Source organism: Xenopus tropicalis, chromosome 3 (assembly GCF_000004195.4).
Source record: "Xenopus tropicalis strain Nigerian chromosome 3, UCB_Xtro_10.0, whole genome shotgun sequence".
In the NCBI taxonomy this organism is placed as follows: Eukaryota; Metazoa; Chordata; class Amphibia; order Anura; family Pipidae; genus Xenopus; species Xenopus tropicalis.
In genome coordinates, this window is record NC_030679.2 from 137,831,358 (window position 1) to 137,858,461 (window position 27,104).

The window sequence follows — 27,104 nt, forward strand, 5'->3', positions numbered from 1 at the left end:
TGTGCAGCCTTTAGATGCGGAAGGGCCAGTTGTGATTCAGCCTGTGGTCCCAAAGCTGCTTTGGCTCTCCAGGTGCCAATGGCCGATAGGAAGGACTTGGAACTCAAAAGGAAATTTCGGACTTCAAGTATTAGGTATCAGCACTTGACTTGTCCTGCTGTCCTCTGACTCTTCTTACCTCCTACTGTTATTCTACAGGACCCCACTATGTGCAGGACCAAGCACAGTCACTCTTATGTGCAACGCCCTAATGTCATGGTCCATAGTTAGCCAATCAGGTCATCTAATGTGATCATTTTTTACCATATTGGAGAAGTATTGGTTAGCATTGCAGCACTATGGACCTGGGTTTGATTCTATATGGAATTCATATATGTCCCCGGTGTCTCCAGGGGTTCTGGCTTCCTGGCACATTCCCAGTAGGCACAGGGTCAGCTCCATTCTTCCATAATAGTCCCTTTTTTGATAATCAGTAGAAGACAAATAGTTACATAGTTACATAGGGTTGAAAAAAGACCAGTGTCCATCAATTTCAACCCTTCCAAGTAAACCCAGCACACACACCCTATACTGACCTACAGTATCTATACACTCACATACATAAACTATATATACAACCACTAGTACTAACTGTAGATATTAGTATCACAATAGCCTTGGATATTCTGATTGTTCAAGAACTCATCCAGGCCCCTCTTTTAGGCATTAACAGAATCTGCCATTACCCCATCACTAGGAAGGGCATTCCCCAACCTCACTGCCCTCACCGTGAGGAACCCCCTACCCAACATCCCCCGGCAGGGCATTCCCCAACCCCCTCACTGCCCTCACCGTGAGGAACCCCCTACCCAACATCCCCCGGCAGGGCATTCCCCAACCCCCTCACTACCCTCACCGTGAGGAACCCCCTACCCAACATCCCCCGGCAGGGCATTCCCCAACCCCCTCACTGCCCTCACCGTGAGGAACCCCCTACCCAACATCCCCCGGCAGGGCATTCCCCAACCCCCTCACTGCCCTCACCGTGAGGAACCCCCTACCCAACATCCCCCAACCTCACTGCCCTCACCGTGAGGAACCCCCTACCCAACATCCCCCGGCAGGGCATTTCCCAACCCCCTCACTGCCCTCACCGTGAGGAACCCCCTACCCAACATCCCCCGGCAGGGCATTCCCCAACCTCACTGCCCTCACCGTGAGGAACCCCCTACCCAACATCCCCCGGCAGGGCATTCCCCAACCCCCTCACTGCCCTCACTGTGAGGAACCCCCTACCCAACATCCCCCGGCAGGGCATTCCCCAACCTCACTGCCCTCACCGTGAGGAACCCCCTACCCAACATCCCCCGGCAGGGCATTCCCCAACCTCACTGCCCTCACCGTGAGGAACCCCCTACCCAACATCCCCCAACCTCACTGCCCTCACCGTGAGGAACCCCCTACCCAACATCCCCCGGCAGGGCATTCCCCAACCCCCTCACTGCCCTCACCGTGAGGAACCCCCTACCCAACATCCCCCGGCAGGGCATTCCCCAACCCCCTCACTACCCTCACCGTGAGGAACCCCCTACCCAACATCCCCCGGCAGGGCATTCCCCAACCCCCTCACTGCCCTCACCGTGAGGAACCCCCTACCCAACATCCCCCGGCAGGGCATTCCCCAACCCCCTCACTGCCCTCACCGTGAGGAACCCCCTACCCAACATCCCCCAACCTCACTGCCCTCACCGTGAGGAACCCCCTACCCAACATCCCCCGGCAGGGCATTCCCCAACCCCCTCACTGCCCTCACCGTGAGGAACCCCCTACCCAACATCCCCCGGCAGGGCATTCCCCAACCTCACTGCCCTCACCGTGAGGAACCCCCTACCCAACATCCCCCGGCAGGGCATTCCCCAACCCCCTCACTGCCCTCACTGTGAGGAACCCCCTACCCAACATCCCCCGGCAGGGCATTCCCCAACCTCACTGCCCTCACCGTGAGGAACCCCCTACCCAACATCCCCCGGCAGGGCATTCCCCAACCTCACTGCCCTCACCGTGAGGAACCCCCTACCCAACATCCCCGAACCTCACTGCCCTCACCGTGAGGAACCCCCTACCCAACATCCCCCGGCAGGGCATTCCCCAACCTCACTGCCCTCACCGTGAGGAACCCCCTACCCAACATCCCCCGGCAGGGCATTCCCCAACCTCACTGCCCTCACCGTGAGGAACCCCCTACCCAACATCCCCCAACCTCACTGCCCTCACCGTGAGGAACCCCCTACCCAACATCCCCCGGCAGGGAATTCCCCAACCTCACTGCCCTCACCGTGAGGAACCCCCTACCCAACATCCCCCGGCAGGGCATTCCCCAATCTCACTGCCCTCACCGTGAGCAACCCCCTACCCAACACCCCCCGGCAGGGCATTCCCCAACCTCACTGCCCTCACTGTGAGGAACCCCCTACCCAACACCCCCCGGCAGGACATTCCCCAACCTCACTGCCCTCACCGTGAGGAACCCCCTACACTGCTTCAAATGGAAGCTCCGTTCCTCTAATCTAAAGGGGGGGCCTCTGGTGCGTTGATCGTCTTTATGGGAAAAAAGAACCCCCCCCATCCACCTATAATCCCCTCTAATGTACTTGTACAGAGTAATCATGTCCCCTCGCAAGCGCCTCTTTTCCAGAGAAAACAACCCCAACCTCGACAGTCTCACCTCATAGTTTAACCCTTCCATCCCCTTAACCAGTTTAGTTGCACGTCTCTGCACTCTCTCCAGCTCATTAATATCCTTCTTAAGGACTGGAGCCCAAAACTGCCCCCCATACTCAAGGTGAGGCCTTACCAGGGGCCTATAAAGGGGCAAAATTATGTTTCATCCCTTGAGTCAATGCCCTTTTTTATACAAGACAGCACTTTATTTGCTTTAGTAGCCACAGAATGACACTGCCTGGAATTAGACAACTTGTTATCAACAAAAAACCCCTAGATCCTTCTCCATTAAGGAAACCCCCAACACACTAAGACCATAACCCATTGCCTGTAGTGTACGTGTAAGGTTTCTGATAAATAATTTCATTTCTAACTCAAAATGAACAGCCCCCTGAGACTATAAATCTGCAGAATATCAGCATAATCAGACCACTAGGACTTCAGTTATGATTGTTTAAAAAGAATATCAGTGGCCCGAAATCCCTTAACATTGTTATGATGAGAGAGAATGATCTATCCCAGAACTGGTTTCCAACAGTGGCCCCCAACGATTGTACTAAAATCTTCTAAAGCAAGCAATAATGGTGGCCGTCAAACCTCTGTAGACTTCATGAATGTACAACGTTTGGGCTGGGGGGTTATTCCATTTTACAAGGGAACTTGGCTGCCGGTGTTTCCGGGAATATTCCTTTTCATATTACAGGACTTATATAAGATATAAGTCTTATACTGGGAAACGTGCAATACGTATAGAATTCACTGGTATCTCTTACATGCCGGGAAGATTTCATTTTTCATATTATAGAGTCTTCCATGACGAATGTACATTAAACATGGTGCTGTTTTGACATTAATGTCAGAAAAGTGCTTCTACTAATTAAATGGTAATGAATTCTCATAGACTTTTGGACTAAATGATGTCTTTAGAGAATCAAAATATCCCCTCACACCTGTCTTAAGATTTAAACTGCTGTTTTATAGCATTAGTCTCTATCCTACCTTCTCTACAGCAGACAGGAACCATGTTGTAATCCGGTGAACAAAGGGAAAGCCACGCTCATATGGGTCCATTAATGGCTACTGTCATGTGTTCAGACCCCTAGTGACGTCAGACCCTAAAGGCTTCTTGCAAAAGAAATATAAATTGAAAAGGAAGTTGTGATCTCAAGGAACCTAAAGACAATGGCGATGCTGGAACTCCAGGCTGGGTTAGTAACACTTTAATAGAAGCTCGGGTACAGAAAGCCAGAGGGGGGGAAAATGATGCATTCATCATTTCCATTAGATAAACACAAAGGGAAATGTAAAAGTGAATATACAGTGGCCCTTTATATATGTGAAATTGTCCGGGATGTATTCATGCCGCCTGGAGCCACATTTTATCCTGATTTCCTCCGCTGGGTTATTTTAAGTGAAGTTCTGACTTTGATGTGTTACCCCACAATGGCTTTACTAGCCCATAGCTATATTCATAGGGCTTGAATGGGGTTTTATACGGCGGTGGAGAGTAAGGAGCAGGGAGACACAGCCGAAGAAGTAAGAAAAATACTGAAGAGCCACGGGTCAGAATGATTCTGCTGGATCTCACTATGGCTAAAGATGTCTTTGTTCTTATGCTGCTATGACTGGGTCTAGTAGAACTTATGGGGCCCCTAAAACCACTGGAGAATGAATTAGAATTGTAAAATCCCTTGTCCACCTTGATTTGATCGAAACATGAGGGGGACGCCTACTCTTTGGGTCATGTAAACAGGAATTCACCATCAAGTTCCAGACCATCTCAGCGTTCAACCCTATACTATCTTCTAGAAAGTGTGGCTCATGTTAACACTATGCTCTTATAATGTCAGCAGAGGGGCTGACCCAGAAATACTGCATTGGGGGTTGAACTACACCCCTACTATTTTGTACCACTGTGAACAATATGTAGTACTGTGATTTTAAGTCATACCAGGCTGAACTGATAGTGAAGATCCCCATTACCCAGGTTTGGTCTGGAGCATACTGTATGTGTTAAGGTCCCCATACACGGGCCGACTATAGCTGCCGATATCGGTCCCTTGGACCGATTCGGCAGCTAATCGGCCCGTGTATGGGGAGAGCAGAGCGGCCTGGCCGACCGATATCTGGCCTGAAATTGGCCAGATCTCGATCGGCCAGGTTAGAAAATCCGGTCGGATCGGGGACCGCATCGGCTCGTTGGCAAAAGATACAGATGATTTCCTCCCTGTTTATCAGAAATGGACAAATGGCCGATCCTTACATACCATGTAACAGTAAAGCTTTATTAGGGTCATAGGTTGACCTTCCTTTCCGTGGGTAAGCAGCAAGAGAAGATGGGTATAAGATGGACCGTAGAAAGCCAGCAGCCCGAGCAGCTATGTACAATGCTGATTTATTACATTTCTTTGTTTGGTGAGAGTAAGACATGCTGCTATGGCTACATTTATTGCTGTCTGAGCAGCAACATTTCCCTTGTTATGCAAGTCAAGTAGGAGTTGGCTCTTACGCTCAATGGGCTGTCAGGATTGTCAATAATGGATAAGAGTCGTCTGACATTTTACTCCAATGCTGTCTCTGTACTCACTGGGGGTTTTTATCACGGGAATATCTCTTTCTCTGAATCATTAAGGGAATCACACTGGGTCAAAGACCCTCAGCCCTAACACGTATGGAAGGCCCTAACTCCACCATCCCCGATTAGGTAGAATGGACGGACCCACCGGCTCCCAAGCTGATTTATGGTGCCTTTGTCAATACATTGATAGACACGTTAAGATGCATAATGAAGGGAGCCTCCGACAACGCTCTTTTATTGCCGTCACGGATTAAGCTGACAGCAACTGTTTCTATTATCCTTTACAGGGGTATTTGTGATCTGGAAGTCGATATAGTTGATGCAAAGTAGCTGTTTAATGGAGCAGGTTGCTTTTCCTCCCTTCATTTCATTTTGCTCCTTCTCTTGGGAGAGGGATTAGACCGAAATCTATGTCTCTGCGTAGGTGGCAGGTGAGCGGACCTGTGGGGCCATATTGCTTTGAGCGGAGCATTGCAGGGAACAGCAGAGCTGCAGTGCATTTTGGGGGAGAACAACTATAACATAAAATAGAGGTACCTGACTTGGTTGCTACAGAAACCCTACTATATTTTATATAAACAAGCTGCTGCCCCCCATGGAAAAGACAAGCTCTGAAGAATCCCATTGTATACTACAGAGCTTATCTGTTATCTGCTATGTAACCTGTGCCTTTTCTCCTTTTATCCAGCTTGAATGGCTGCCCCCGGGGCTACACAGCAGCTTGTTTATATAAACTACAGTCGATTTTTTGAAGCAAACACACCAGTTGGACCAGTGCGGGGCAACATTACATAATATTTTATTTACTTTAAAACACTTTTTTGAGAAAAGGGGATCATTTAACCATTAAATAAACCCAATAGGGCTGTTCTGCCCCCAATAAGGGGTAATTATATCTTAGTTGGGATCAAGTACAGGTACTGTTTTATTATTACAGAGAAAAGGGAATCATTTAACCATTAAATAAACCCAATAGGGCTGTTCTGCCCCCAATAAGGGGTAATTATATCTTAGTTGGGATCAAGTACAGGTACTGTTTTATTATTACAGAGAAAAGGGAATCATTTAACCATTAAATAAACCCAATAGGGCTGTTCTGCCCCCAATAAGGGGTAATTATATCTTAGTTGGGATCAAGTACAGGTACTGTTTTATTATTACAGAGAAAAGGGAATCATTTAACCATTAAATAAACCCAATAGGGCTGTTCTGCCCCCAATAAGGGGTAATTATATCTTAGTTGGGATCAAGTACAGGTACTGTTTTATTATTACAGAGAAAAAGGAAATCAATTTTAAAAATCTGAATTATTTGATTAAAATAGAGTCTGTGGGAGACAGGCTTTTCGTAATTCGGAGCTTTCTGGATATCGGGTTTCCGGATAACAGCTCCCATACCTGTACCTGGATAAAGGAAAAAATGCACAGAAGGAGCAAATCTGAATGAGGGAAAGGGCTCCGGGAAACCTGCTCCGGTTGCAGAATGTGCCCCAGGGCCCATCCGTCCCTTGAGAGTGTATTGGGGAAATGTTTCTTTAAGTACCGGTGCCTGGTGAATACAACAGTTACATTACCATTTTGTTTGAAGTCACCGTCTGCTCGTGTTTAAAGGAAAAACAAATATTACAGCGGAAAACATAAACACATAGACGCCTGGCGCGCACTCTCCCCCCTATCACTGCTTTGTATCTGTTGGCAATAATCCCTCTAATTATCCCCGTTACCAGGTGTCACTGTATTTCCTGCCACGGAGAGGAATTGGCTGCGGGAGAAGGGGGGAGAGAGACATACGCTCTATTGGAATCAAATCATGTCACATCCCGATCCACGGGAGCCAAGCTACGGCCAACTCGCAAACCCGCCGCCGTACAGCTACCGTTATTCCCCTGTAACCCTTTCAGTGCCGTTAAATGTAGAATGGAGAGGGCACAAGTTAAAAAACATAGTGCCATAGATTTCACATGTCTGTATCCCGAGGGCCCCCAATGCGTGGGTTTCCTCCCACACTACCCATACAGGCAGGTTAATTGGCTCCTGATGAAACTGACCCCGGTGTGTCTGGGAATCTGGGGCAGGGACGGAGGAGCAATCTTTGCAAATGTCTCACTGCCGTATAAATAGAAGACAACAATAATTAAGTGGGGCTGCCGAGGTTTCAGCCCATTTCCCATCACTGTACCTACAGTATACACGGGGGAATATTGGGAGGAAGGCAGCCAATAGGGGGCTGCAGAGGGTTCAGCTTTCATATAAGAATCCCTGTGCTATGCAATGTGACTATGGCATGGTTTACTGTATACAGTATATCTATATATTCCTAACTTGATTGGCTACAGGTTGTGTATTTCTAATGCCCCATTGCTTACTGGTTATTCTAGCCCTTTGCTTATTATCAGATTGTGAATGAAAACAAGTTCATCTGCCCACATAACCACATTACAGAGTGGGGAGATCATTATCGGCCTATAGATACTCAGCCCCGTTATACAGAGCGGGGAGATCATTATCGGCCTATAGATACTCAGCCCCATTATACAGAGCGGGGAGATCATTATCGGCCTATAGATACTCAGCCCCATTATACAGAGCGGGGAGATCATTATCGGCCTATAGATACTCAGCCCCATTATACAGAGCGGGAGATCATTATCGGCCTATAGATACTCAGCCCCATTATACAGAGCGGGGAGATCATTATCGGCCTATAGATACTCAGCCCCATTATACAGAGCGGGGAGATCATTATCGGCCTATAGATACTCAGCCCCGTTATACAGAGCAGGGAGATCGTTATCGGCCTATAGATACTCAGCCCCATTATACAGAGCGGGGAGATCATTATCGGCCTATAGATACTCAGCCCCATTATACAGACAAGCTGGGTTCCCCCAGAGAAAGGGGCAGGGTCGGACTGAGACCCAATGCCTGTTGTCACTTCCCTGGCCTCCGGTGTCCAGGCCCGGATTTGTGGCGAGGCCACAAAGGCCCGGGCCTAGGGTGGCATAAACATAGGGGCGGCATGCCGCCCGGCCGCACGCAAATTTTTAAAATTTTGCTCCCATACGGAGCAATGGGGACCTCTCCCCACTGCTCTGTATGGGAGTTTTAACTTTGGCGCATGCGCGTTAGCGCGGCGGCGGCGGCGGCAGGGAAGGAGGAGGTGGTTTGCGCATGCGCGCTCGCACAGCGGGTGGGGGCGGTAGGGGGCGGCCTCGGGGCGCGTCATTTAGAAATCCGGCGCTGCCGGTGTCCTCCCATGATGTGTTTCACTTATGTGCACTCAGGGGAGTATGTCTAGAGGGGGTAAAAGATACACATTGGGCGGGGGCACCTTGGGGGGTAGCGGGGCCCCCCAGTCTGACCCTGGAAAGGTGGAACAGTAGTAACTCAGTTGCTGAGTACATAACAGGTACAGGGCAGGTCACAGGGGCAATAGATTTGGGGGGGGCTGGGAGAATAGCACTGATTGGGCCAATCCCTGTACAGCTAAAGGGTTTATGTTGCACACTGACTAAAGATAACGTTATTAAATATCCATTCAAAAAAACATACTACATTCCAGCATCATCCTATCACCCATATGTACTACACAAAGTGCGCTTACTGTATGCGCAGCGCAATACCCGCCCCATTACACCCGGCGCAACCACCTCACACCTGCGCTTCGCACTAATTAACCCAAATGAGCGCTACTGAAACCCACGTGTCTCCAGCAGGAAGGCGGGACTAAGCGAACATTTCCCGAGTGCTTATTGGCTCAAACCTTCAATCTCCGGCGTCTCGCAGCCAATGAGAAGCGATTCACAGCTCCGCGACGTCACCAAGGGGGAGGGACACCTGGCAGCGCTCTGTCAGTCGCTCAGCGGCCTGGGCTGGGGAAGGAGGGGAGGGCGCAGCTCCCTCTGTCTGCTGGAGAGGAGACTGGCAGCATTTGGAGAACTGTGTGAGGGAAAGATGCACATTCAGTACTTACTGGAGCTTTCAGCAGCCTGAACAGCCTCCCATCGCCTGCTGCTGCTGCTGCGGGGAGCAGTGTATGTGAGTAAGGGTCCTACTAGAGCTATAGCAATAATATCTGAGGGAAGTGATTCATATATGATTCAGGGAATACCAGGAAGGCTTCATTTTACTGTGCTGAAGTAAAGATATCTGGAGAAAAAAAACTACATTTGTTTTCCACAAATTATTTGGAATCCCATATAGGAAATAATATTGTGTATTTATAAAGCAGCCGCACAATCGCAGCAACTGTGTGGGATACGGAGCCCTGGGCGCAGGTGGAATCCCATAACCTTACCCTCTGGCGTTTGGATGGTAACCCATGCCCAGGGAGGGAAAGAACGGATTGGTTCCATTGGCACGGAGAAAATGCCAAGAAAACTGCCAGATGTTCTAGCAAGAAGCAAAAGAGCATTGTAAGGATGAGATGCGTGTAATTAAAAAGTCATCCCGAGTGTTAAACATTATCCGTCTGCCCCGGGGGGGGGCGAGGGGAAGGATTGTGCAAGTTGTGTACAGCAATTTAGCCAGGCGTAGATAAACAGCTGCAAAGGACTAAATCCACTTATTATTTCTGCACTAAATGCCAGTTTGATGCGCCCGCGAGGATGGAAAGACCTCTGCTTTTATCATTCGTGCAGCTCGGAACCATGTGGAAATGAATTAAAAACCCGCTTTTGTGCCTGCCTTTTCCCCCCTTTCTATAGAAAACTCCACTCCTGACCCTTTTTCTCCTAAATCTGATTTTTGTTTCCCCTTTTTTAATTTGAATTATTATTTTTTTTTCATTTGCAACAATCGGAGCAATAATTTGTTGGGAGAGAAGATGAGATCGGATTCGGAAATCATTCGCGACGACAAACGGGAACTTGAGTGGATGTGTTAGGAAATAGGGGGGTCGTTGGTGGGGGATCTTGCTGTTGTGTTTATATATAAATGGACAGGATCGCGTTTCATCGGAGATTAAGCTGACGGGCAACAAAGGAACTGTTTGTACCGTAACTGCAAGCCATCGGAACTAAGTACATGCAGGGAAAAAAATGAAAACTGATTCCACAGCTGAAGATTTCTTCTCGAATAAAAAACATTTCGTTGACTTATTGGAACAGTGACAGCCATCCGGTTATAATTAAGAATGAGAAATTTGTTCTTGTTTTGTTTTTCCAGTACAGTCGTAAATAAATCAGTTGCTAACCACTGCTAAATGCTCTTTTTAAATAATCACTTTATGCCTTTATTTTTTATATTTTCGCCTCGCAAAGAAAAATAAGTTGCCCATCTGAAACGGATTCTTTAAAAAAAAAAACGTTTTTTTCTATCAAGGATTTCCTTTATTTTTATAGCTTATTTTATATTTTTGGATTGAAACCAATTCTGAGTTCTGACAGATGGTGAGCATTTTTTTGCCTTCTTTTTTGAAGATCATTAACACCCGGATTGTTACATCTGATCAGCTACCGTCAATAGATTATGAGTATATATGTTATTTTTTTAATATATGATGGTTGAACATTTACATTTTATATAGTTGTAGTTGTTTTTGGTTGAAAAGTGGGTGACGCCATATTTATTTTTGGAGATTTATTTTTTTGAACTTGTTTTGGAGATTTTATTTGCACTATGATGGAAGTACCTTCTTGCTCAAAGAAAAGTCTCTCGCTGACTCTTCCTGTACCCCGGGAAGGACAAGCCACCCTGAAGCCTCCACAACATCTCTGGAGGCAACCAAGGACGCCAATTCGAATAAAGCACAGGGGCTACTCGGACACAGATCGCCACCCTCATCGACAGATGGAAAGAGCGGATGCTATGGATACCAGTGACCGCCCTGGTCTGAGGAAGTCCAGAATGTCCTGGCCATCTTCTTTCCATGGTACCACCAGCAACAGCCATGCAAGCCATAAACAACGGTAAGTGGAAAGGAAGTCTTGCAGAATTTGTTGATATCTAAGTGGATTTATGGTCAAGCGCAGTTGTCTTGGAGCAGTAATAATAAAGGTGACCATTAAAATTGCGATCGCTCGTACCCTCCACTAACGTTTACAGTTGAATCGTCAGGTATAGAAGTAGAAACAATTGGAATTGCACGGGGGGGGGGGTGAAGGTGTAGGGGCGTGGTGGCTGACTGGGTTGCCTAGGGCGCCCGGTGGGCTTGGCCTGCGCGGCGCAGCGATTTGCCAAAGTCGACGAAGTTTCCTCTCAAGGCAACTTCGGCGACTTCGGCTAATTGCGGTGCCGTGTATACCATCCCACCAGCAATTTACATTCTAGCCGGTGGGCATTTCGGAGAGATTAGTCGCCCACGATTTGCCGCGCGGTGACTAACTTCCCTGTGCGTCACGGCCCTTAGATAACTTACAGATATAAAGCGGTAACTCTTTGTGACTGCTACTGAATGTAAAATCTATGTCTGACAATAACTGACCTGAATACTGGTGATTTATGAGTAATAACTACCATTGATGGATTAAGTTATTGTCCATGAAGTGGAAGCCCACTGAGGGTTTTTGCCTGGGGTGTGAATATTTCTACCATAAGGTATGGGACTGCAAAATGATATAGCTGTTGATCCATTCTGGTACTTCCGACAGGTGTAACTTAATTGGAATGTTTGAATGGTTGTTGGAGGAGGACTGATATTTAAAAAAGGGGGTAGGCTCAAAACGTGAGAAAATTAACTGTTTAGAGCTGCTTTTGTGCTACAGCCTACAGGGTGCATCTGACGGATGCTGAAATTATATTTTAACAGCCAGTAGGTAACAGGTCGACTTCCCTGATATAAATACAGATCGGCAATATAGGGGATGAATGTAAGTGCCTTTTCCTACCTGTGCTAAATGCACAGAGAAGAGGTATCTTGTTATATGTACTTTGTCCTACCCAGCCTTTCCATGTAATATACATCAGTAAGTAAAGACTACAGAGGGAGTACCTGCAATAGAACTGCTACAAATAGCACACACAAGGACATAACCAAACCTCATTGTAAGTAGGAGGAGCCCAAGAAAGCAGTGTCTGCCCAAAATGGGGTGGGTAATATTAGATATAGTAAGTCAAGATGATAATGGCAGGGCAAGGTGGCAGCAGTAAAGGTGGCCATACATGTTAAGATCCGCTCGCTTGGTGAGGTTGCCAAGCGAGTGTATCTTCTCCCAATATCCTCACCTACGGGTGGGAGATATTGGGTGAATTTAGACTAATTTGGTCGTTTGGCCCTGATCGAATTAGAACGCCGCTAATAGGCACAGTCGGTTCGGGGACCGTATCAACGAGCTGATGCATTCCCCGATCCGACTAAATTTTTTAACCTGCCCGATCGATATCTGGCTGTTTTCAGGCCACATATCGGCCTGGTGGGCCCATCGTTTGTGCCCCTACATGAGCCGATAAGCTGCAGAATCGGTCTAAGAGCTGCCGTGTATGGCCACCTTTACACACCTTAAAAGCCATGCAATTTGACAGCACTACTTTGTTTACAAATAGTACAGATGTACAAAGGTTGTTTGGCCCAAACTATGCCAGTGCTAAAGGCAGTACGCTGATTACTAGTGGAATGAAATGTCAGTCCCAAGCAATGTGGATGCCTTGTACTCAGGCTTGGACTCAGACAAGGCAAACTGACATGGATATCAGACGATGTCTTCCCCAATTTACAGCCCAGTGTCAGTCATGGAGCCATTCCTCGCGTGTAACATGTCAAGAAGCAAGCTTTGCAAACGTTCAGGGTGCACCGGAGTTGTGCTTAGTACATGCTGAGAAAAAGAGAAATACACTTAGTGAGCAGTTGGCAACTATCACTGGTAACGAGATTAGAAAGAGGAGAGACGGAGGTGCAGTGATATGCGTTTATGGGTCCTTACCTTGGCGTATTTGTTCAGTTGGTTATTTTTGCATCAGTATAAAGTTGCACCTAATTTGCAACCAGTCGTAAGAAGACACCATTCTCAGTGAAAGAGTGCAATTAGGCTATCCAAATATATCAGGTTTATAAATGCAGCCTACGTTATATAGTGTCGTAATACTATTGATGGCACGGATTAGATGCATCACTATAACTGGGCACAATTAATTGCTAAGGTTACAAAGTAGGAGGCTGATACCTATTGTATGAATAGAGGATTGATTTCCCTAGACTGCGGGCCAACGAAATGTATAGGGGTGAGCGGACAGCTGCAAAGACAAATTGGGGGTTATTTGGGGTGAATAGTAATTCAACGCTGTATCTGGCACTGCAGCCAGGTGACTATTGCAATCATGATTGCGTATATCGGTATATTTTTTAATAATGGTTTGTGCCGAGAGCAGGCAGTTTCCTTCTTACTGCTGCCTGGTAAAGGGAAAGTAAGTAGAATCCAAGCCCTCTTGGTGTGCAGCTTTGCTTATAAAAATGGAACTTTCTACTGAAATAAAAATTGTATTCTCAGTTGTGTACGTGCAGGATGATTACATATTTATTTATGAAATTCATTTGGCCTTGAAATTAATTTACCCTTGTTTTCAGGATGTTTGTTAGCCAAGAACAGCTGGATAATTTCCCCATTAGACACTGTTAATGGGCTGTGCAGTGCGTTAGGGGGAGGAATCAGGGTCTGGAACAGTATTCCTCAGTCTGTCCCAGGTCTTACTATCAGAGGGATGAAGGGCATGTAAACTGTTTAGAATTTAGTTTTCCAGCCTGTAGTCCATTGATATCACATCCTATGGAATCTGAGAACAGAAACAGACAAACCCCCCCTAATATGAACACCGATAGGGCTCATTTACTAACACCGGGCAATTGCCTGTTTAGTTAACCACAGCAGCAGAGATTTGTTTGTATTTGGGACCAGTTTAAAGGGATACTGTCATGGGAAAAACCTGTTTTTTCAAAACCCATCAGTTAATAGAGCTTCTCCAGCAGAATCCAGCATTGAAATACATTTTTTAAAAACACAAACAGATTTATTTATATCTAATTTTAACATTTCACCCAGGGCTAGCCATATTCTTCATTTCCCAGGGTGCCACAGCCATGTGACCTGTGCTCTGATAAACTTCAGTCTCACTTTACTACTGCGTTGCAAGTTGGAGTGATATCCCCCCCCCCCCCCCAGCAGCCGATCAGCAGAACAATGGGAAGGGAGCAAGATAGCAACTCCCAGTAGGTATCAGAATAGCACTCAATAGTAAGAAATCCAAGTCCGGCTTGGGACTCCTCCAGTTACATGGGAGTAGGAGAAACAATAGGTTAGCTGAAAGCAGTTCTAATGTGTAGCGCTGGCTCCTTCTGAAAGCTCAGACTCAGGCACACTTTACTGCTACGTTGCAAGTTGGAGTGATATCCCCCCTCCCAGCAGCCGATCAGCAGAACAATGGGAAGGGGGCAAGATAGCAGCTCCCAGTAGGTATCAGAATAGCACTCAATAGTAAGAAATCCAAGTCTGGCTTGGGACTCCTCCAGTTACATGGGAGTAGGAGAAACAATAGGTTAGCTGAAAGCAGTTCTAATGTGTAGCGCTGGCTCCTTCTGAAAGCTCAGACTGAGGGCCTGTGTCCAGCTGCCCATCAGGCTGCCCTTAGTAGGGGGTGGGTGTGGGGCAAAACAGATTTTGTGGAGTTTTATTGCTTTGCATGAAGGACTGTCCACCCTTTGGGCTTTCCGGTACAGTGACCTTTTTAAGAAGATCTTCCAGCTCTCACCCATAATATTTGGCCTTGGTGGTTACTGTATTACCAATGCCGTATTTCTTGACTGGTACCTTCACTTACTCTTACTACCTAAAACCTAAAATCAGATTGGTGGATACGCTATTAATAAATAGCATGTTTTTAGCAGCATATCTAGATCAGTCAGATTTTGTTGCCAGCCCGCTTTTTTCAAGAAGAGTTTCTGGTTATTCCACAGCCAGTTTAGGACTTGACGATAGATACCCCATGCAGATCAGCAGTAACGAGAAATAGCAATGAAGTTGATGAAACGCACACCGGCTTCCATAGTGGCATGTCAGCAAGACCAGGAGAGGGGCGCTGAATTCATCATAAACACCGAGCAAAACTGAAAAGCATAAAATTATAGGCAAAGTACAGAAGCCGCGGGTGTCACAATGAGGCTCGGGCATAGGCGCACAAGGAGAAGCTTTTAACGCGTGTCATTAAGAAACATCATGATTAAGGGATGTTTGCAGAAAGGTGGCGGGTCTCAAGTTTAAAAGCTTTTCTGGCAAATTACCATCGGTGTTTGTGATTATTTTATAGTGTTCTTGTGAATGGTTGTCCATTCAAGTGAAAGCTCTTAAATGGTTTATGGTCTACATGACCAATATGGACCTGGGAAGTATACATCAATGAAAGTTTTAGGGTGGCAAGGGTAATGGCAGTTGCTGCATAAAAGACGTAGAGGAAAAGGCATCGCAGCTGAGGGCAAGTTCCCATTGGTCAGGGATCCCCAACCTTTTTTACCTATGAGCCACATTCAAATGTAAAAAGAGTTGGGGAGCAACACAAGGATGAAAATGTTCCTGGGGGTGCCAAATAAGGGTTGTGATTGGCTATTTGGTAGCCCCTATACTGGGACTGGCAGCCTACATGAGGTTCTGTTTGGCAGTACAGGTATGGGACCCATTAACCAGAATGCTCGGGACAAGGTGATAATTATATCTTAGTTGGGATCAAGTACAGGTACTGTTTTATTATTACAGAGAAAAGGGAATCATTTAACCATTAAATAAACCCAATAGGATTGTTCTGCCCCCAATAAGGGGTAATTATATCTTAGTTGGGATCAAGTACAGGTACTGTTTTATTATTACAGAGAAAAGGGAATCATTTAACCATGAAATAAACCCAATAGGATTGTTCTGCCCCCAATAAGGGGTAATTATATCTTAGTTGGGATCAAGTACAGGTACTGTTTTATTATTACAGAGAAAAGGGAATCATTTAACCATTAAATAAACCCAATAGGATTGTTCTGCCCCCAATAAGGGGTAATTATATCTTAGTTGGGATCAAGTACAGGTACTGTTTTATTATTACAGAGAAAAGGGAATCATTTAACCATTAAATAAACCCAATAGGGCTGTTCTGCCCCCAATAAGGGGTAATTATATCTTAGTTGGGATCAAGTACAGGTACTGTTTTATTATTACAGAGAAAAGGGAATCATTTAACCATTAAATAAACCCAATAGGGTTGTTCTGCCCCAATAAGGGGTAATTATATCTTAGTTGGGATCAAGTACAGGTACTGTTTTATTATTACAGAGAAAAGGGAATCATTTAACCATTAAATAAACCCAATAGGGCTGTTCTGCCCCAATAAGGGGTAATTATATCTTAGTTGGGATCAAGTACAGGTACTGTTTTATTATTACAGAGAAAAAGGAATTATTTGATTAAAATGGAGTCTATGGGAGATGGCCTTTCTGTAATTCGGAACTTTCTGGATAATGTTGCCCCTGAGTCACTGGTTGGGGAACACTGACACAGGCTAATGAGAAGATAGGGCCATTTTTTTTATTTGGTCCCAGTGTATTTCGCTAATAAATATGTTAAGAAATGAGTTTGAGGGTGTAAATGGCTCAGTTTTGCAGTTGCTTAAGATGTTGTGGTCTCTTGGGCTGGTCGACCACAGGTTTCCCTTCTCTCCTTCCTATTGTTTTACAATCCACCAACAAGAAGTTAAAACAGGCGTGTCTTATCAGCCCAGTGGTGTGACCAACTGCATAGGTCATATATAGGTTTCTCATAGTATTACTCTCTTTATAGAGAGGAGCCATAAAACCTTGCAGCAAACTAGCCAGTACGATACAGTCAAAGCCACTCAATTTTCAATTGATCTTTTTTGCGTTTTTATTCTTTAATGTGTTTGGCTGAATAGGTGATAAAATGTAATAAACTAAAGCATTAAACTCTATTACAGGCATGGAATCTTTTATCTGGAAACCTATTAAATATTGTGTTCCAGGAGACTGTAATGTCAATTGTAATTGTCATTTGATGTATCATGCAGGGATTGGCTTAATTTTGAGTCAGTCTGGAAGAGTTTGGTCCATGTTTCAACTCCCTAACCTGGACAGGCAGTTTTTGACCAGACAACTTATGTAAAACCCAGGCAGTTGGCAACAGTGTACCGTATTTTCCGGCGTATAAGATGACTTTTTTAACCCTGAAAAATCCATGCCAAAGTCGGGGGTCGTCTTATACGCCGGGTACTTACCTGAACCTTGCTTCCTGGCAGGGCCGCCATCAGGGGGGCACGGGGGGGAACAATCGTCCCGGGCCCTGCTTCCTCTGGCTCCGGTGGTGTCCTCCGCTATGTGCCGCAGCTCCCCGCTACTTCTGCGCTTTTATAAGGTTGCGCCCGTGCGTACTGACGTCACATGCACGGAGCGCAACGTCATAAAAGCGCAGAAGTAGCAGATAGCTGAGGCACATAGCGGGGGACACCACCGGAGTGGCAGGAGCGCCAGCTGGGAACTGGAAGATGCTTGGGGGCCGCCCTGGGGGAAGCTGAAGGATGCTTTGGGGGGGGCCCTGGGGGAAGCTGAAGGATGGTTTGGGTGGGGGGGCCCTGGGGGAAGCTGAAGAATGCTTTGGGGGGGGCCCTGGGGGAAAAGTTGGGGGTCGTCTTATACGCTGGAAAATACGGTACTTGACTTCTCACTGCTGTTTCTGGTCAGACATGAATACAAACACAGCAAGATATTAGGGGTCACTTAAGAATTTCTAATATCTTTATATTTTACAATAGGGGGTACATAATAGTCTCTGTATTTTACAGGGTAGTCATCGCTTTTGAGTATTATATCCACATATATACAGTATATAGTACATTGAACATAAGACCCACCATCAGTCATTCTGCTGTACCTCAGTTGTCCTCAGGGGTTCTCCTGCCTTGGGGCAAGGTGAGAACTTTCCCTCAGGCAGCGGCGCCCACCAAGTTACTCCCTACTAACCAAATGCAGCCATGCACAGGCTGAAAGGGTTCATTCTCTGACTAATCAGACCATGGGCCGAATGTATGAGGGGCCGTGCATGACGCATCTGCCTTTCTGTTGTTCCGTTCATTTAGAGACACCATATGGAGCAGCAGAAGATTCCATGTTCAAACCTGCCCAATCCCCTAACTGACAGATATCCATATTTAGTTGCGTACAGTATTATTAGTACATGCATGACCAGTGCAACCTGGTTGGAGGGAGCTGAACAATATCTTTTAGCAAATGAGAATTTGTAGCCTGTTGCTTTCTGCAGAATAGATAACATAACCCAGCCAGTGTGAAATGAAAGAGTTTTGTTTTATTCTACTAAATAGAAATAGCATTCTTTGTATATCCATACTCGATTACTTATTGCTCGTGTCAGCACTGTATTTAATTACATTCAGAAACTAAACTAAATTTAGCTGAAAAAAAAACAATTGTTCTTACCAATGGCTGTCTGACGTCTTGTATTCTTTCCCATGCTTGTCCTCCCAGAGCAGAACCTTGCTTTTATTTACTTTTCACTTAAATCTTTATCAGGGCTTGCGTCATTGATTGTGATGGTTAAAACAAACAAAATCATCCAATTTCTTTGAAGTGTCTTTAATTCACTTCCCCGACCGGTCCCTATTGAGCATTTAACTCTGCCTTGTCTCTGCATTATCCCAACCCTTGCTGATATATATTTCCTCCATACTGCATAGTTGGCAGCCTCCCCACCAGAAGGCTCAGGTTATTGGCCCAAACCTGCCAGCGACAGAGGTGTAAAAATTCAGATTGCATTTATCTGTTTTTAATTGTACAACGTTACCCAACCAGTGGCTCGGGGGCAACATATTGCTCACCAACCCCTTGGGTGTTGCTCCCTGTGGCCTCAAAGAAGGCTCTTATTTTTGAATTCCTGGCTTGGGGCAAGTTTTGGATGCATAAAAACCCAGAATAATGTCAAACAGAGCCTTCTGTAGGCTGCCAGTCCACATAGGGGCTATTAAATAGCCAATTATAGCTCTTACTGGCACCACCAGGAACCTTTTTCATGGTTGTGTTGCTCCCCAACACTTTTTCCATTTGAATGTAGCTCACGGGTATAAAAGGTTGGGATCTCTGTGTTAAGTTGTGCTCTTGTTCCTAGTTCCTCTAGTTCAGTGATCCCCAACCAGTGACTCAGGAGCAACATGTTGCTCACCAACCCTTTGGATGTTGCTCCCAGTGGCGGTGCTTATTTTTGAATTTCTGGCTTGGAGGTAAGTTTTGTTTGAAAAAAAACCAGGGCTACTGCCAAACAGAACATCCTGTAGGCTTCCAGTCCATATAGCAGGGGTGGCCCATATGTTGATCGCGGTCCACCATTCGATCCCCCGTGGATTCCTGGTGGACCGCGACCAAGCCAGGGATGCGGAAGTGCCGAGTGAATGCGTTTGTACGCTGCGTCGTGTAGGTATGCATTGACGCCGCATTTCCGCATTCGTCAGTCAACCGCGGAATGAAAAAGTCTGGCCACCCCTGCCATATAGGGACTACCAAATAGCCAATAACAGTCCCTATTTGGCACCCCCAGGAACACGTTTCATGCTTGTGTTGCTCCCCAAGTCTTTTTACATTTGAATGTGGCTCACAAGTAAGAAAGGTTGGGGACCCCTGCTCTAGTTCTTCAGCCAGAGACATGACTTGAAGTCAATTTGTTTGAGAGGGAATGGTATGTGCCATTCCTGCCTATCTTGCATTGGGTCTAGTATTTCCTTGACCTTACTTTTGGTTGCAAAATGGCTACATTCCTACCACGTGCGCTACCCTATTGAACACATCGCTCTTTGATGCGTTCCTGTGATGTCATTTCAGATATCGCCTGTAATGGATGGTTTTAATGATGTCCCCGTCCCCAGCTGAGTCCCTTTAGCAATGGATATTGTTACTGTGGGAACATTTATTCCCTTTTTTGATCTTCTAGAATCTCCTCAAATTCAATAGCCAGTTCATAAAAGACATATATCAAAGTTGTCTTCATATCTCATGACTTCCGAAGAAGAAAGCACCCAAGAGAATCCACTTCTTTTTGCCAACCCTGTTTTGTTGATACTGATGTTTCTTTTGTTCTTTTTGTGAATAAACCATCAGTGTATTTGTGCAACATGAATGTGTGCCCTTTATTAGTGTAAATTGTAACTGATTGAGTGCAGATTTGTTATCTCTTTCTGTTGGAGCAGATGGTTTTTAGGTTCCTTATCATTTAACTTCTGTCCTATTCAATAGGAGGCATGAGTGATTGTTTCTGCTTACTCCAATTTGAGTGATGTACTGTCTGCCTATTAGCCAAGGGCTCAGCAAACCCCAGGAGGCAGGTAGTCATGGTTCCTAAAATTTCCCTCCTAGCTCTTAACTTGTTGTGTTATTAAATATAGGTTCTCTGGCTTCTAAAAATATCTATGTTTCACAGACAACTAAACTGATTATGCACTACAAATACGCTAGAGTACTGATGGTTGCTGGCTGAATCACATTACAGTAATTTGTACTGTGAATAGGTCCACCTTGGAATATCTGCCATGCATGCCACCAACATGCCCAGAGCATCAAAACCAAGGGGGCCTCCACTTTTTGGAATATTTTAGCAGGTTCTAGAACAGAGGTTCTCAACTTGTGGGTTGGGATCCCTTTGGGGGTCAAATGACCCTTTCACAGGGGTCACCTAAGACCATCGGAAAACACATATTTCCTATGGTCTTAGGAATAATTTTATGGTTGGGGGTCACGACAACATGAACTGTATTAAAGGGTCGCGGCAATAGGAAGGTTGGGAACCACTGTTCTAGAAGTTTAGAATGGCAGTTGTCTATTTGTATGGTTTCATCCTGTCACTCCAGTTTCTTCCCATACTCCAAAATCAAACATGTCGGTTACTGGGTCTTGGTGAATTTCATTGTCCGCCAAATAAGGCCGGTACAATGTATTGGCTCGTGAACAACAATCATATTGCATTCAAACTTGCCTGGTGAGGGCCAATGCAGCCATTACCTGATGGGATTTTTTAGTCTTTCTGATCATGTAACTGAGCCCTGATCAGATATGAGAGAGACCATTGTTTGGGCCAATAAGCTGCCCAAATAGTCTTTGAAATGCACTCTAGCATGTATTGGTGTTATGTCAATTAAGATTTGTCGCGCGGTGACTAATCTCCCGGTCTGTCACAGCCCTAAAGGTTGCCATACACAGGCAAATTTAAGCTGGCAATTTGGGTCATCTGCTCGTATACAGGACCCTCCGACGGGCCTACCCAACCGATACCTGGCTGAAAATCGAACACATGTTGATTGGGCAGGCTTGATTTTACCGTTGGGTCAAGGACCGCGTTGGCTCCAGTGGCTCCAATATCATTCATTGTAATGCAGTTGTTTAACGACCTTGCCAAACAGTGGATCTTATAGCGTATGGTCACCTTAATTTGAAAGGAAATGTCAACCAATTAAAAAGCAAAATATGTTGATTCTTAATATTACATTGTTACCATCCAACAGTAATGGTCACACTATGATATCATGAGAATATCTGTACGAAGGAGCATTACTTAATTAATTTTGTTTGCATCATTAAGACTGTGTCGTGTTCCTCAGCTCTCCAAAAACACACAGTTCACTCCCAAAGTATCTTCAGTCTCTATTTTTTGTTGCAGTAACCAGTTATACCTTCCCAGCCATTTCTCAATGACGGATTTATCTGAATCTTCATGTCCATCGACACAGAGTGTATCAAAGACTCATTTGCTTAGTTGCAAATCTTCAGCCTGACATTTGCCGGGATGAGCTGGTATCCTGGTTGCTCCTGGGGTTTCCTCAATCTATTTAAAAAAATAAATGTAAACGGGAATAGCTAATGTCACTTATAACAACATAAACATGAGTAATAAAAAAGCCACAGCCAGCCAGATAGGAAATGGCCCTTAAATCCCTTTGGAATTTCCTATTTGACAGATGACGGAGACCTGAGCCGGATTTCCAATTCCTGTTGGCAATGAGTTTCTACTATACCAAGTGCTTATAGGATCCTGAAAAAATATCTTGCTTTGAATGAACAGGCCCCCCCAGAAAAAAAACTTATAATAAATAAATATAATAAAAGGGATTTTTGTCTAGTAAAAAATACTAGAATAGAATATTAGATTTGAATTTGCATGGAATAGCCATGTAATAAAGTATATAAAGTACAGAGGCTCATCGTTGCATAGGGTTTCAAATGCAGAATACTGGGCAGGGTGTGCTGGGGGTGGGCCTATGACCTAGATCAGGGGTGGGCAAACGAGGCCCCGCGGGCCACGTCCGGCCCCTTGGTCTGTTCGGCCTGCCGACTCCGCAAGTCTCATCACGCGAGACTTGGCGTCTGGGGACTGACAAGCAGAAACGGCATAACGCTGACCCGGCCCTTTGGTAAGTCAATGTGGCCCCTGAGCCAAAAAGTTTGCCCACCCCTGACCTAGATGGAACAGAGAGATACGTAAAGGGGTAAACGATGATGTAATGGGGCTGGGTGGGTGTATGATAGAGGCAGATTCTAGACAATGGAGACAAAGAAGTTAAGTTTGAGTATGAATTTGGGTGGGTAGGTAGGTAGGAGGGCATTACCAATTTACTGGCAAGCCAATCCTTGACCACCCACTAGGCTTTCTTATTAGCTTATATAGAGCCAGAGAAGCAGATTTCCTAGTAAAGCTACAGACTGCGTCTGGCAAACCATGTGGTTTTCCTAAGGAAACACCCAAATAGGGGAAACCACAGAGATTACAGCAGAGAGCTTTGATTTTTAACATATCTTCATTCATTATCATTGGAAACAGCCTTGATCATTCATGTAGAAGCTGAAATGAAAAGTCAAGCCAGTGCGTGCCTAGATCCCCAGAAAACCAGCGCAACGTTGGCTTTGCTTCTCCGCTTAGCAAGTAAAAGAAGTAGGAGTTCCATCGTTTCAATCAGCCTGTCGGGCAAGGTACCAGAACTTATTGCTGACTAGGCCCAAACGTTATAAAATAAGAGTTAGGTTTCTGAGAAAGGTCTTCCTAGGTCCAAACTTGACATGTTTATGGGCCACTTCATCTGAAGGCCACTGACAAACCCTGGCTTCCTGTTTAAGGGGACTTCACAGAAGTTTATATTTCAGACAGATTTATGTTTCATGTTTTCCTAGGGTCAAGGGATTCGTTGTCAAGAGAGGTGTATGGGTCAGGCTTTGCTAGGGTCAAAGCATAAACAGGTTTATGGGTCAGTCTGGCCTAGGTTACAGTGACAGAACTCCCCGTATAGGGCCCAGAATGTACGTTAGGCCTATGTAAGACAGATTACATTGTGTAATAGATCAGGCCCTTCACTGACCAACATGTACTTAATAGGTCGGTGCCTTGTGGGACAAAGTTGTAGCAACGCCAGCATTATTTCTTAAGTAAACCTGTCACAAAACCTGCTTCATCTGAATAAACCATTTTCATACAAATATACTTTTTAGTAGTATGTGCCATTGGCTAATCCTAAATAGAAAACTGCCATTTTAAGTACTAAGGGCCACCCCCTGGGATCATAGGATTCACAGCGCACACAAACAAGCCAAGGCACACATACATGTTAAGGTGGCCATACACGCAGTGATTTTGAAAGATCATTCCCACCCTCCACAGATGTTCAGGGCTGAATCGTTAGATATGGAGGTAGAAACAATAGGAATTCTACCTTCTTCTGACATTTCAGTCCTGAACGTAGATTTTGCTTGGGCGTCTTCAATGCCTTCAGTTTGGCAAGATTCTATAATAGGTCACTCAATATAATATAAACTAAAGGTGGTCATACACGGGCCGATAGTAGCTGCTGATATGGGTCCCTTAGACAGATTCGGCAGCTAATCGGCCCGTGCACTACCGACGGGCCTGCCTGACCAACATCTGGCCTGAAATCGGGCAGATCTCGATCGGGCAGGTTAAAAAATCTAGTCGGATCGGGACCACATCGTCTCGTTGATGCGGTCCCGGACCGACTTTGCCTATACCCATCGTTAGAATTCGATTGTTTGCCCTCAGGACCAAACGATCGAATTAGCCTGGATTCTCCCGATATCCCCCACCCATAGGTGGGGGATATCGGGAGAAGATCTGCTCGCTTGGTGACATCGCCAAGCGAGCGGATCTTACGGTATATGGGGACTGTAACTGTTGGTTAAGTATTCATTCTGGGGGTATAGTTTCCCTTTAAGCATCACTCGTGTTTATAATGGGGCTCTGTGGGATTCGCTCGTAAGTAAAAGCCTTTTGAGATAAACACGCGGCCATTCAGAGGGCTCCCGCTAAAGCAATTCATAATTTGAAAAGTCTCGCTCTTTGCTTTTAGCGTGATTGCATTCTCCTGAAGAGCGCTGGAAACACGGCAACGTCATTACTCGGTGCATATTAAGTTATTAAGTGCTATTTTGTGTTATCTACAAGTGATTGCACCTCGTGCATCATCACATCTCCTGCATTACCCGGCCCTTCCATCGCCCGTTACTAGGCCATTTGACCCGGGGAGTAAGAGTGGGGTCACCATCAATCAATGGGAGGCTATATATGTATTTAATTCGCAGTCATTATTTTTGATATAAAATGGCGCGTGGGTATTATCTGGGCTGCTTGATGTGACATCTATAATGCTTCCAAATAGCATGAAATGCTGCGTGATTGTGATTTGTTCTTTGTTTGCCGAGCTAATCTCCCCGCTATCACGTGACTCCGGGAATGATGCTTTACTGACAGGCCATTTTCTTTGCTGGGAAATTGGTCTCCGATTGCTCCTATTGAACTAAGTGGTAACAGATTTCCAGAGTTTACCAATATACACTTGGGGGGGTGTAATATAATAAAAGGTGCAGAGTTGGCTACTGGTCTTATGAAATAAAAAAATCATTTGATTTATTACTAGACCGAGGAAGCAAGCATTGTATTTTTTAAAGGGAAACTATACCCCAAAACAATGTAGGTCTCTATAAAAATATAATATATATATAAATATATAAATATAAACAGCTCAAAACCCTGCTTCATCTAAATAAACCATTTTCATACAAATATACTTTTTAGTAGTATGTGCCATTGGGTAACCCTAAATAGAAAACTGCCATTTTAAAAATTAAGGGCTGCCCCCTGGGATCATAGGATTCACAGTGCACACAAACAAGCCAAGGCACACATACATGCTAGGCCCCATCAGCCAATGAATGGGCAGAGTTCTGCCTTTTGCTCCCACACTACTTCCTGTTACAGTTAGAGCTGCATCACTTCCTGTCAGCTGATTTCTGAGGGAACACACAGCCCATCACAAAATGGCGGCTCAAGGGAAAGGATATAAAAGGGCAATATTTACTGATATATATATATTCCAGTTTGGGGAGATTCTTTAATAGGCCACTTAATATAAACTATCTGTAGGCTAAGCATTCATTCTGGGGGTATAGTTTTCCTTTAATACCATGTTTGCAGAGAAAATTCTAGCAACATGCAAGACAAGTTCTCTTTTCATGGCTAATGTAGCCTGGCTCAGCCCATACTCTGCCCCCTTACGCCCTTACCCCACCCAGATATAACACAAACCATGTGATGCAGATTGCACCATTAAGCAACTCCTTAATGTCAGTGCTCTTCTATATACTGAACTTGACCGATTCAAGGTCTATCCTGGACCACAGAGTGCAGGTTACATATTTCGTCAAGGGCTCTTATGAGGCAAGGTGAGAAACTTTTCTGAAGCAGCAGCACCCCACAGGCTGCCAGGGTTGGCAAAAATCTGCTCCTGGTAACTATAACTAAATTGTCTATTTTCCTTTTTTTTTTTTCAATTGCAGAAAACACAATTGCACTTTCTGCACTAGCGATGTGGCCCCTCCACAGGCTCAGAAAGAGCACTTTTGGGGGACAGAGTTGAGTAGACCACCTGGGGCTGTGTTGGGTAAGCCACCTTAGGGTGCCAGTAAGGGCAGAGTCACCCTTGAGCTTACTGCTGATTAAGGTTGCCACCTTTTAGGGCCCCGGCAGACGAAGACATTAGTCGCCCGTGACAAATCTGCCCGATATGCCATCCCACTGGCTTAAATGTAAATCGCCGATGGGATGGCATATTAAGCGCCACGATTGCCCGAAATCGTGTAAGTTTCCTCTCAAGGCAACTTCTGCGATTTCGGGAAATTGCGGCACCGCATATGCCATCCCACCGGCGATTTACATTCAAGCCGGTGGGATGGCATTTCTGGGAGATTAGTTGCCCGCAACAAGGGAGATTTGTCATGGGCGACTAATCTCTTCGTCTGCCACGGCCCTTATCCTTTGCAGGTCCTGGTTATGATCAGTAATTACCCATTGTTGTACTGGAACGTGCCACTTATCTGATTGTAACAGGCAGGGCGGAACTCATGTAGATTCTGTATGAGGAACCCAAGGCAGGGTATGAGAGTTTTCCAGAGGACACAAGGTCTTCTTCTGAGATTTTGATGTTTCAAGTTAAGGTGCAACAAAGTATGGACAGCCAATTGATATCGCTTGTGGAGGCTGTAATGGCAGATACAATTAACAGTGGAACAAAAGGGATGGATGTATTGTTTTATAAGGCTGGAGAAGGTCCACACGAGGCAAGGTTGCCATGGTGGAGATGAATCAAAAACAAAGCAAAAGGTAATCACACAAAGTAGAGTATAGGAATAACTCTTACCCACAGTTATGGTGGGTCCGGGTGCTCATGCCCCAGACCTCTCAGCACAGGGAGCCATCATGGGAAAATCAAACTTGGAAAAGGCAGGCACTCCGGATTTTTTTCAACAAAGTTGAAAAATGCAGCAACAAAAGTAGTTTACATTAAAAATGTATAAA

At 45.4% G+C, this 27,104-nt stretch overlaps 1 protein-coding gene across 3 annotated transcripts in view; it reads left to right on the forward strand.

The window, feature by feature from the left end:
- pde4a (phosphodiesterase 4A) overlaps positions 1–27,104 on the forward strand; it is a 314,491-nt gene that overhangs the window by 137,018 nt on the left and 150,369 nt on the right. Inside the window, exon 1 of one of the 3 annotated variants that reach the window (XM_031899383.1) lies at positions 9,125–11,186. The exons of the other annotated variants lie outside the window; for them this stretch is intronic. Coding sequence (XP_031755243.1) covers positions 10,897–11,186 — 290 coding nt within the window. The 5' untranslated portion in view covers positions 9,125–10,896. Of the gene's footprint in view, positions 1–9,124; positions 11,187–27,104 lie in introns of those variants that run through there. 3 annotated transcript variants of the gene reach the window in all.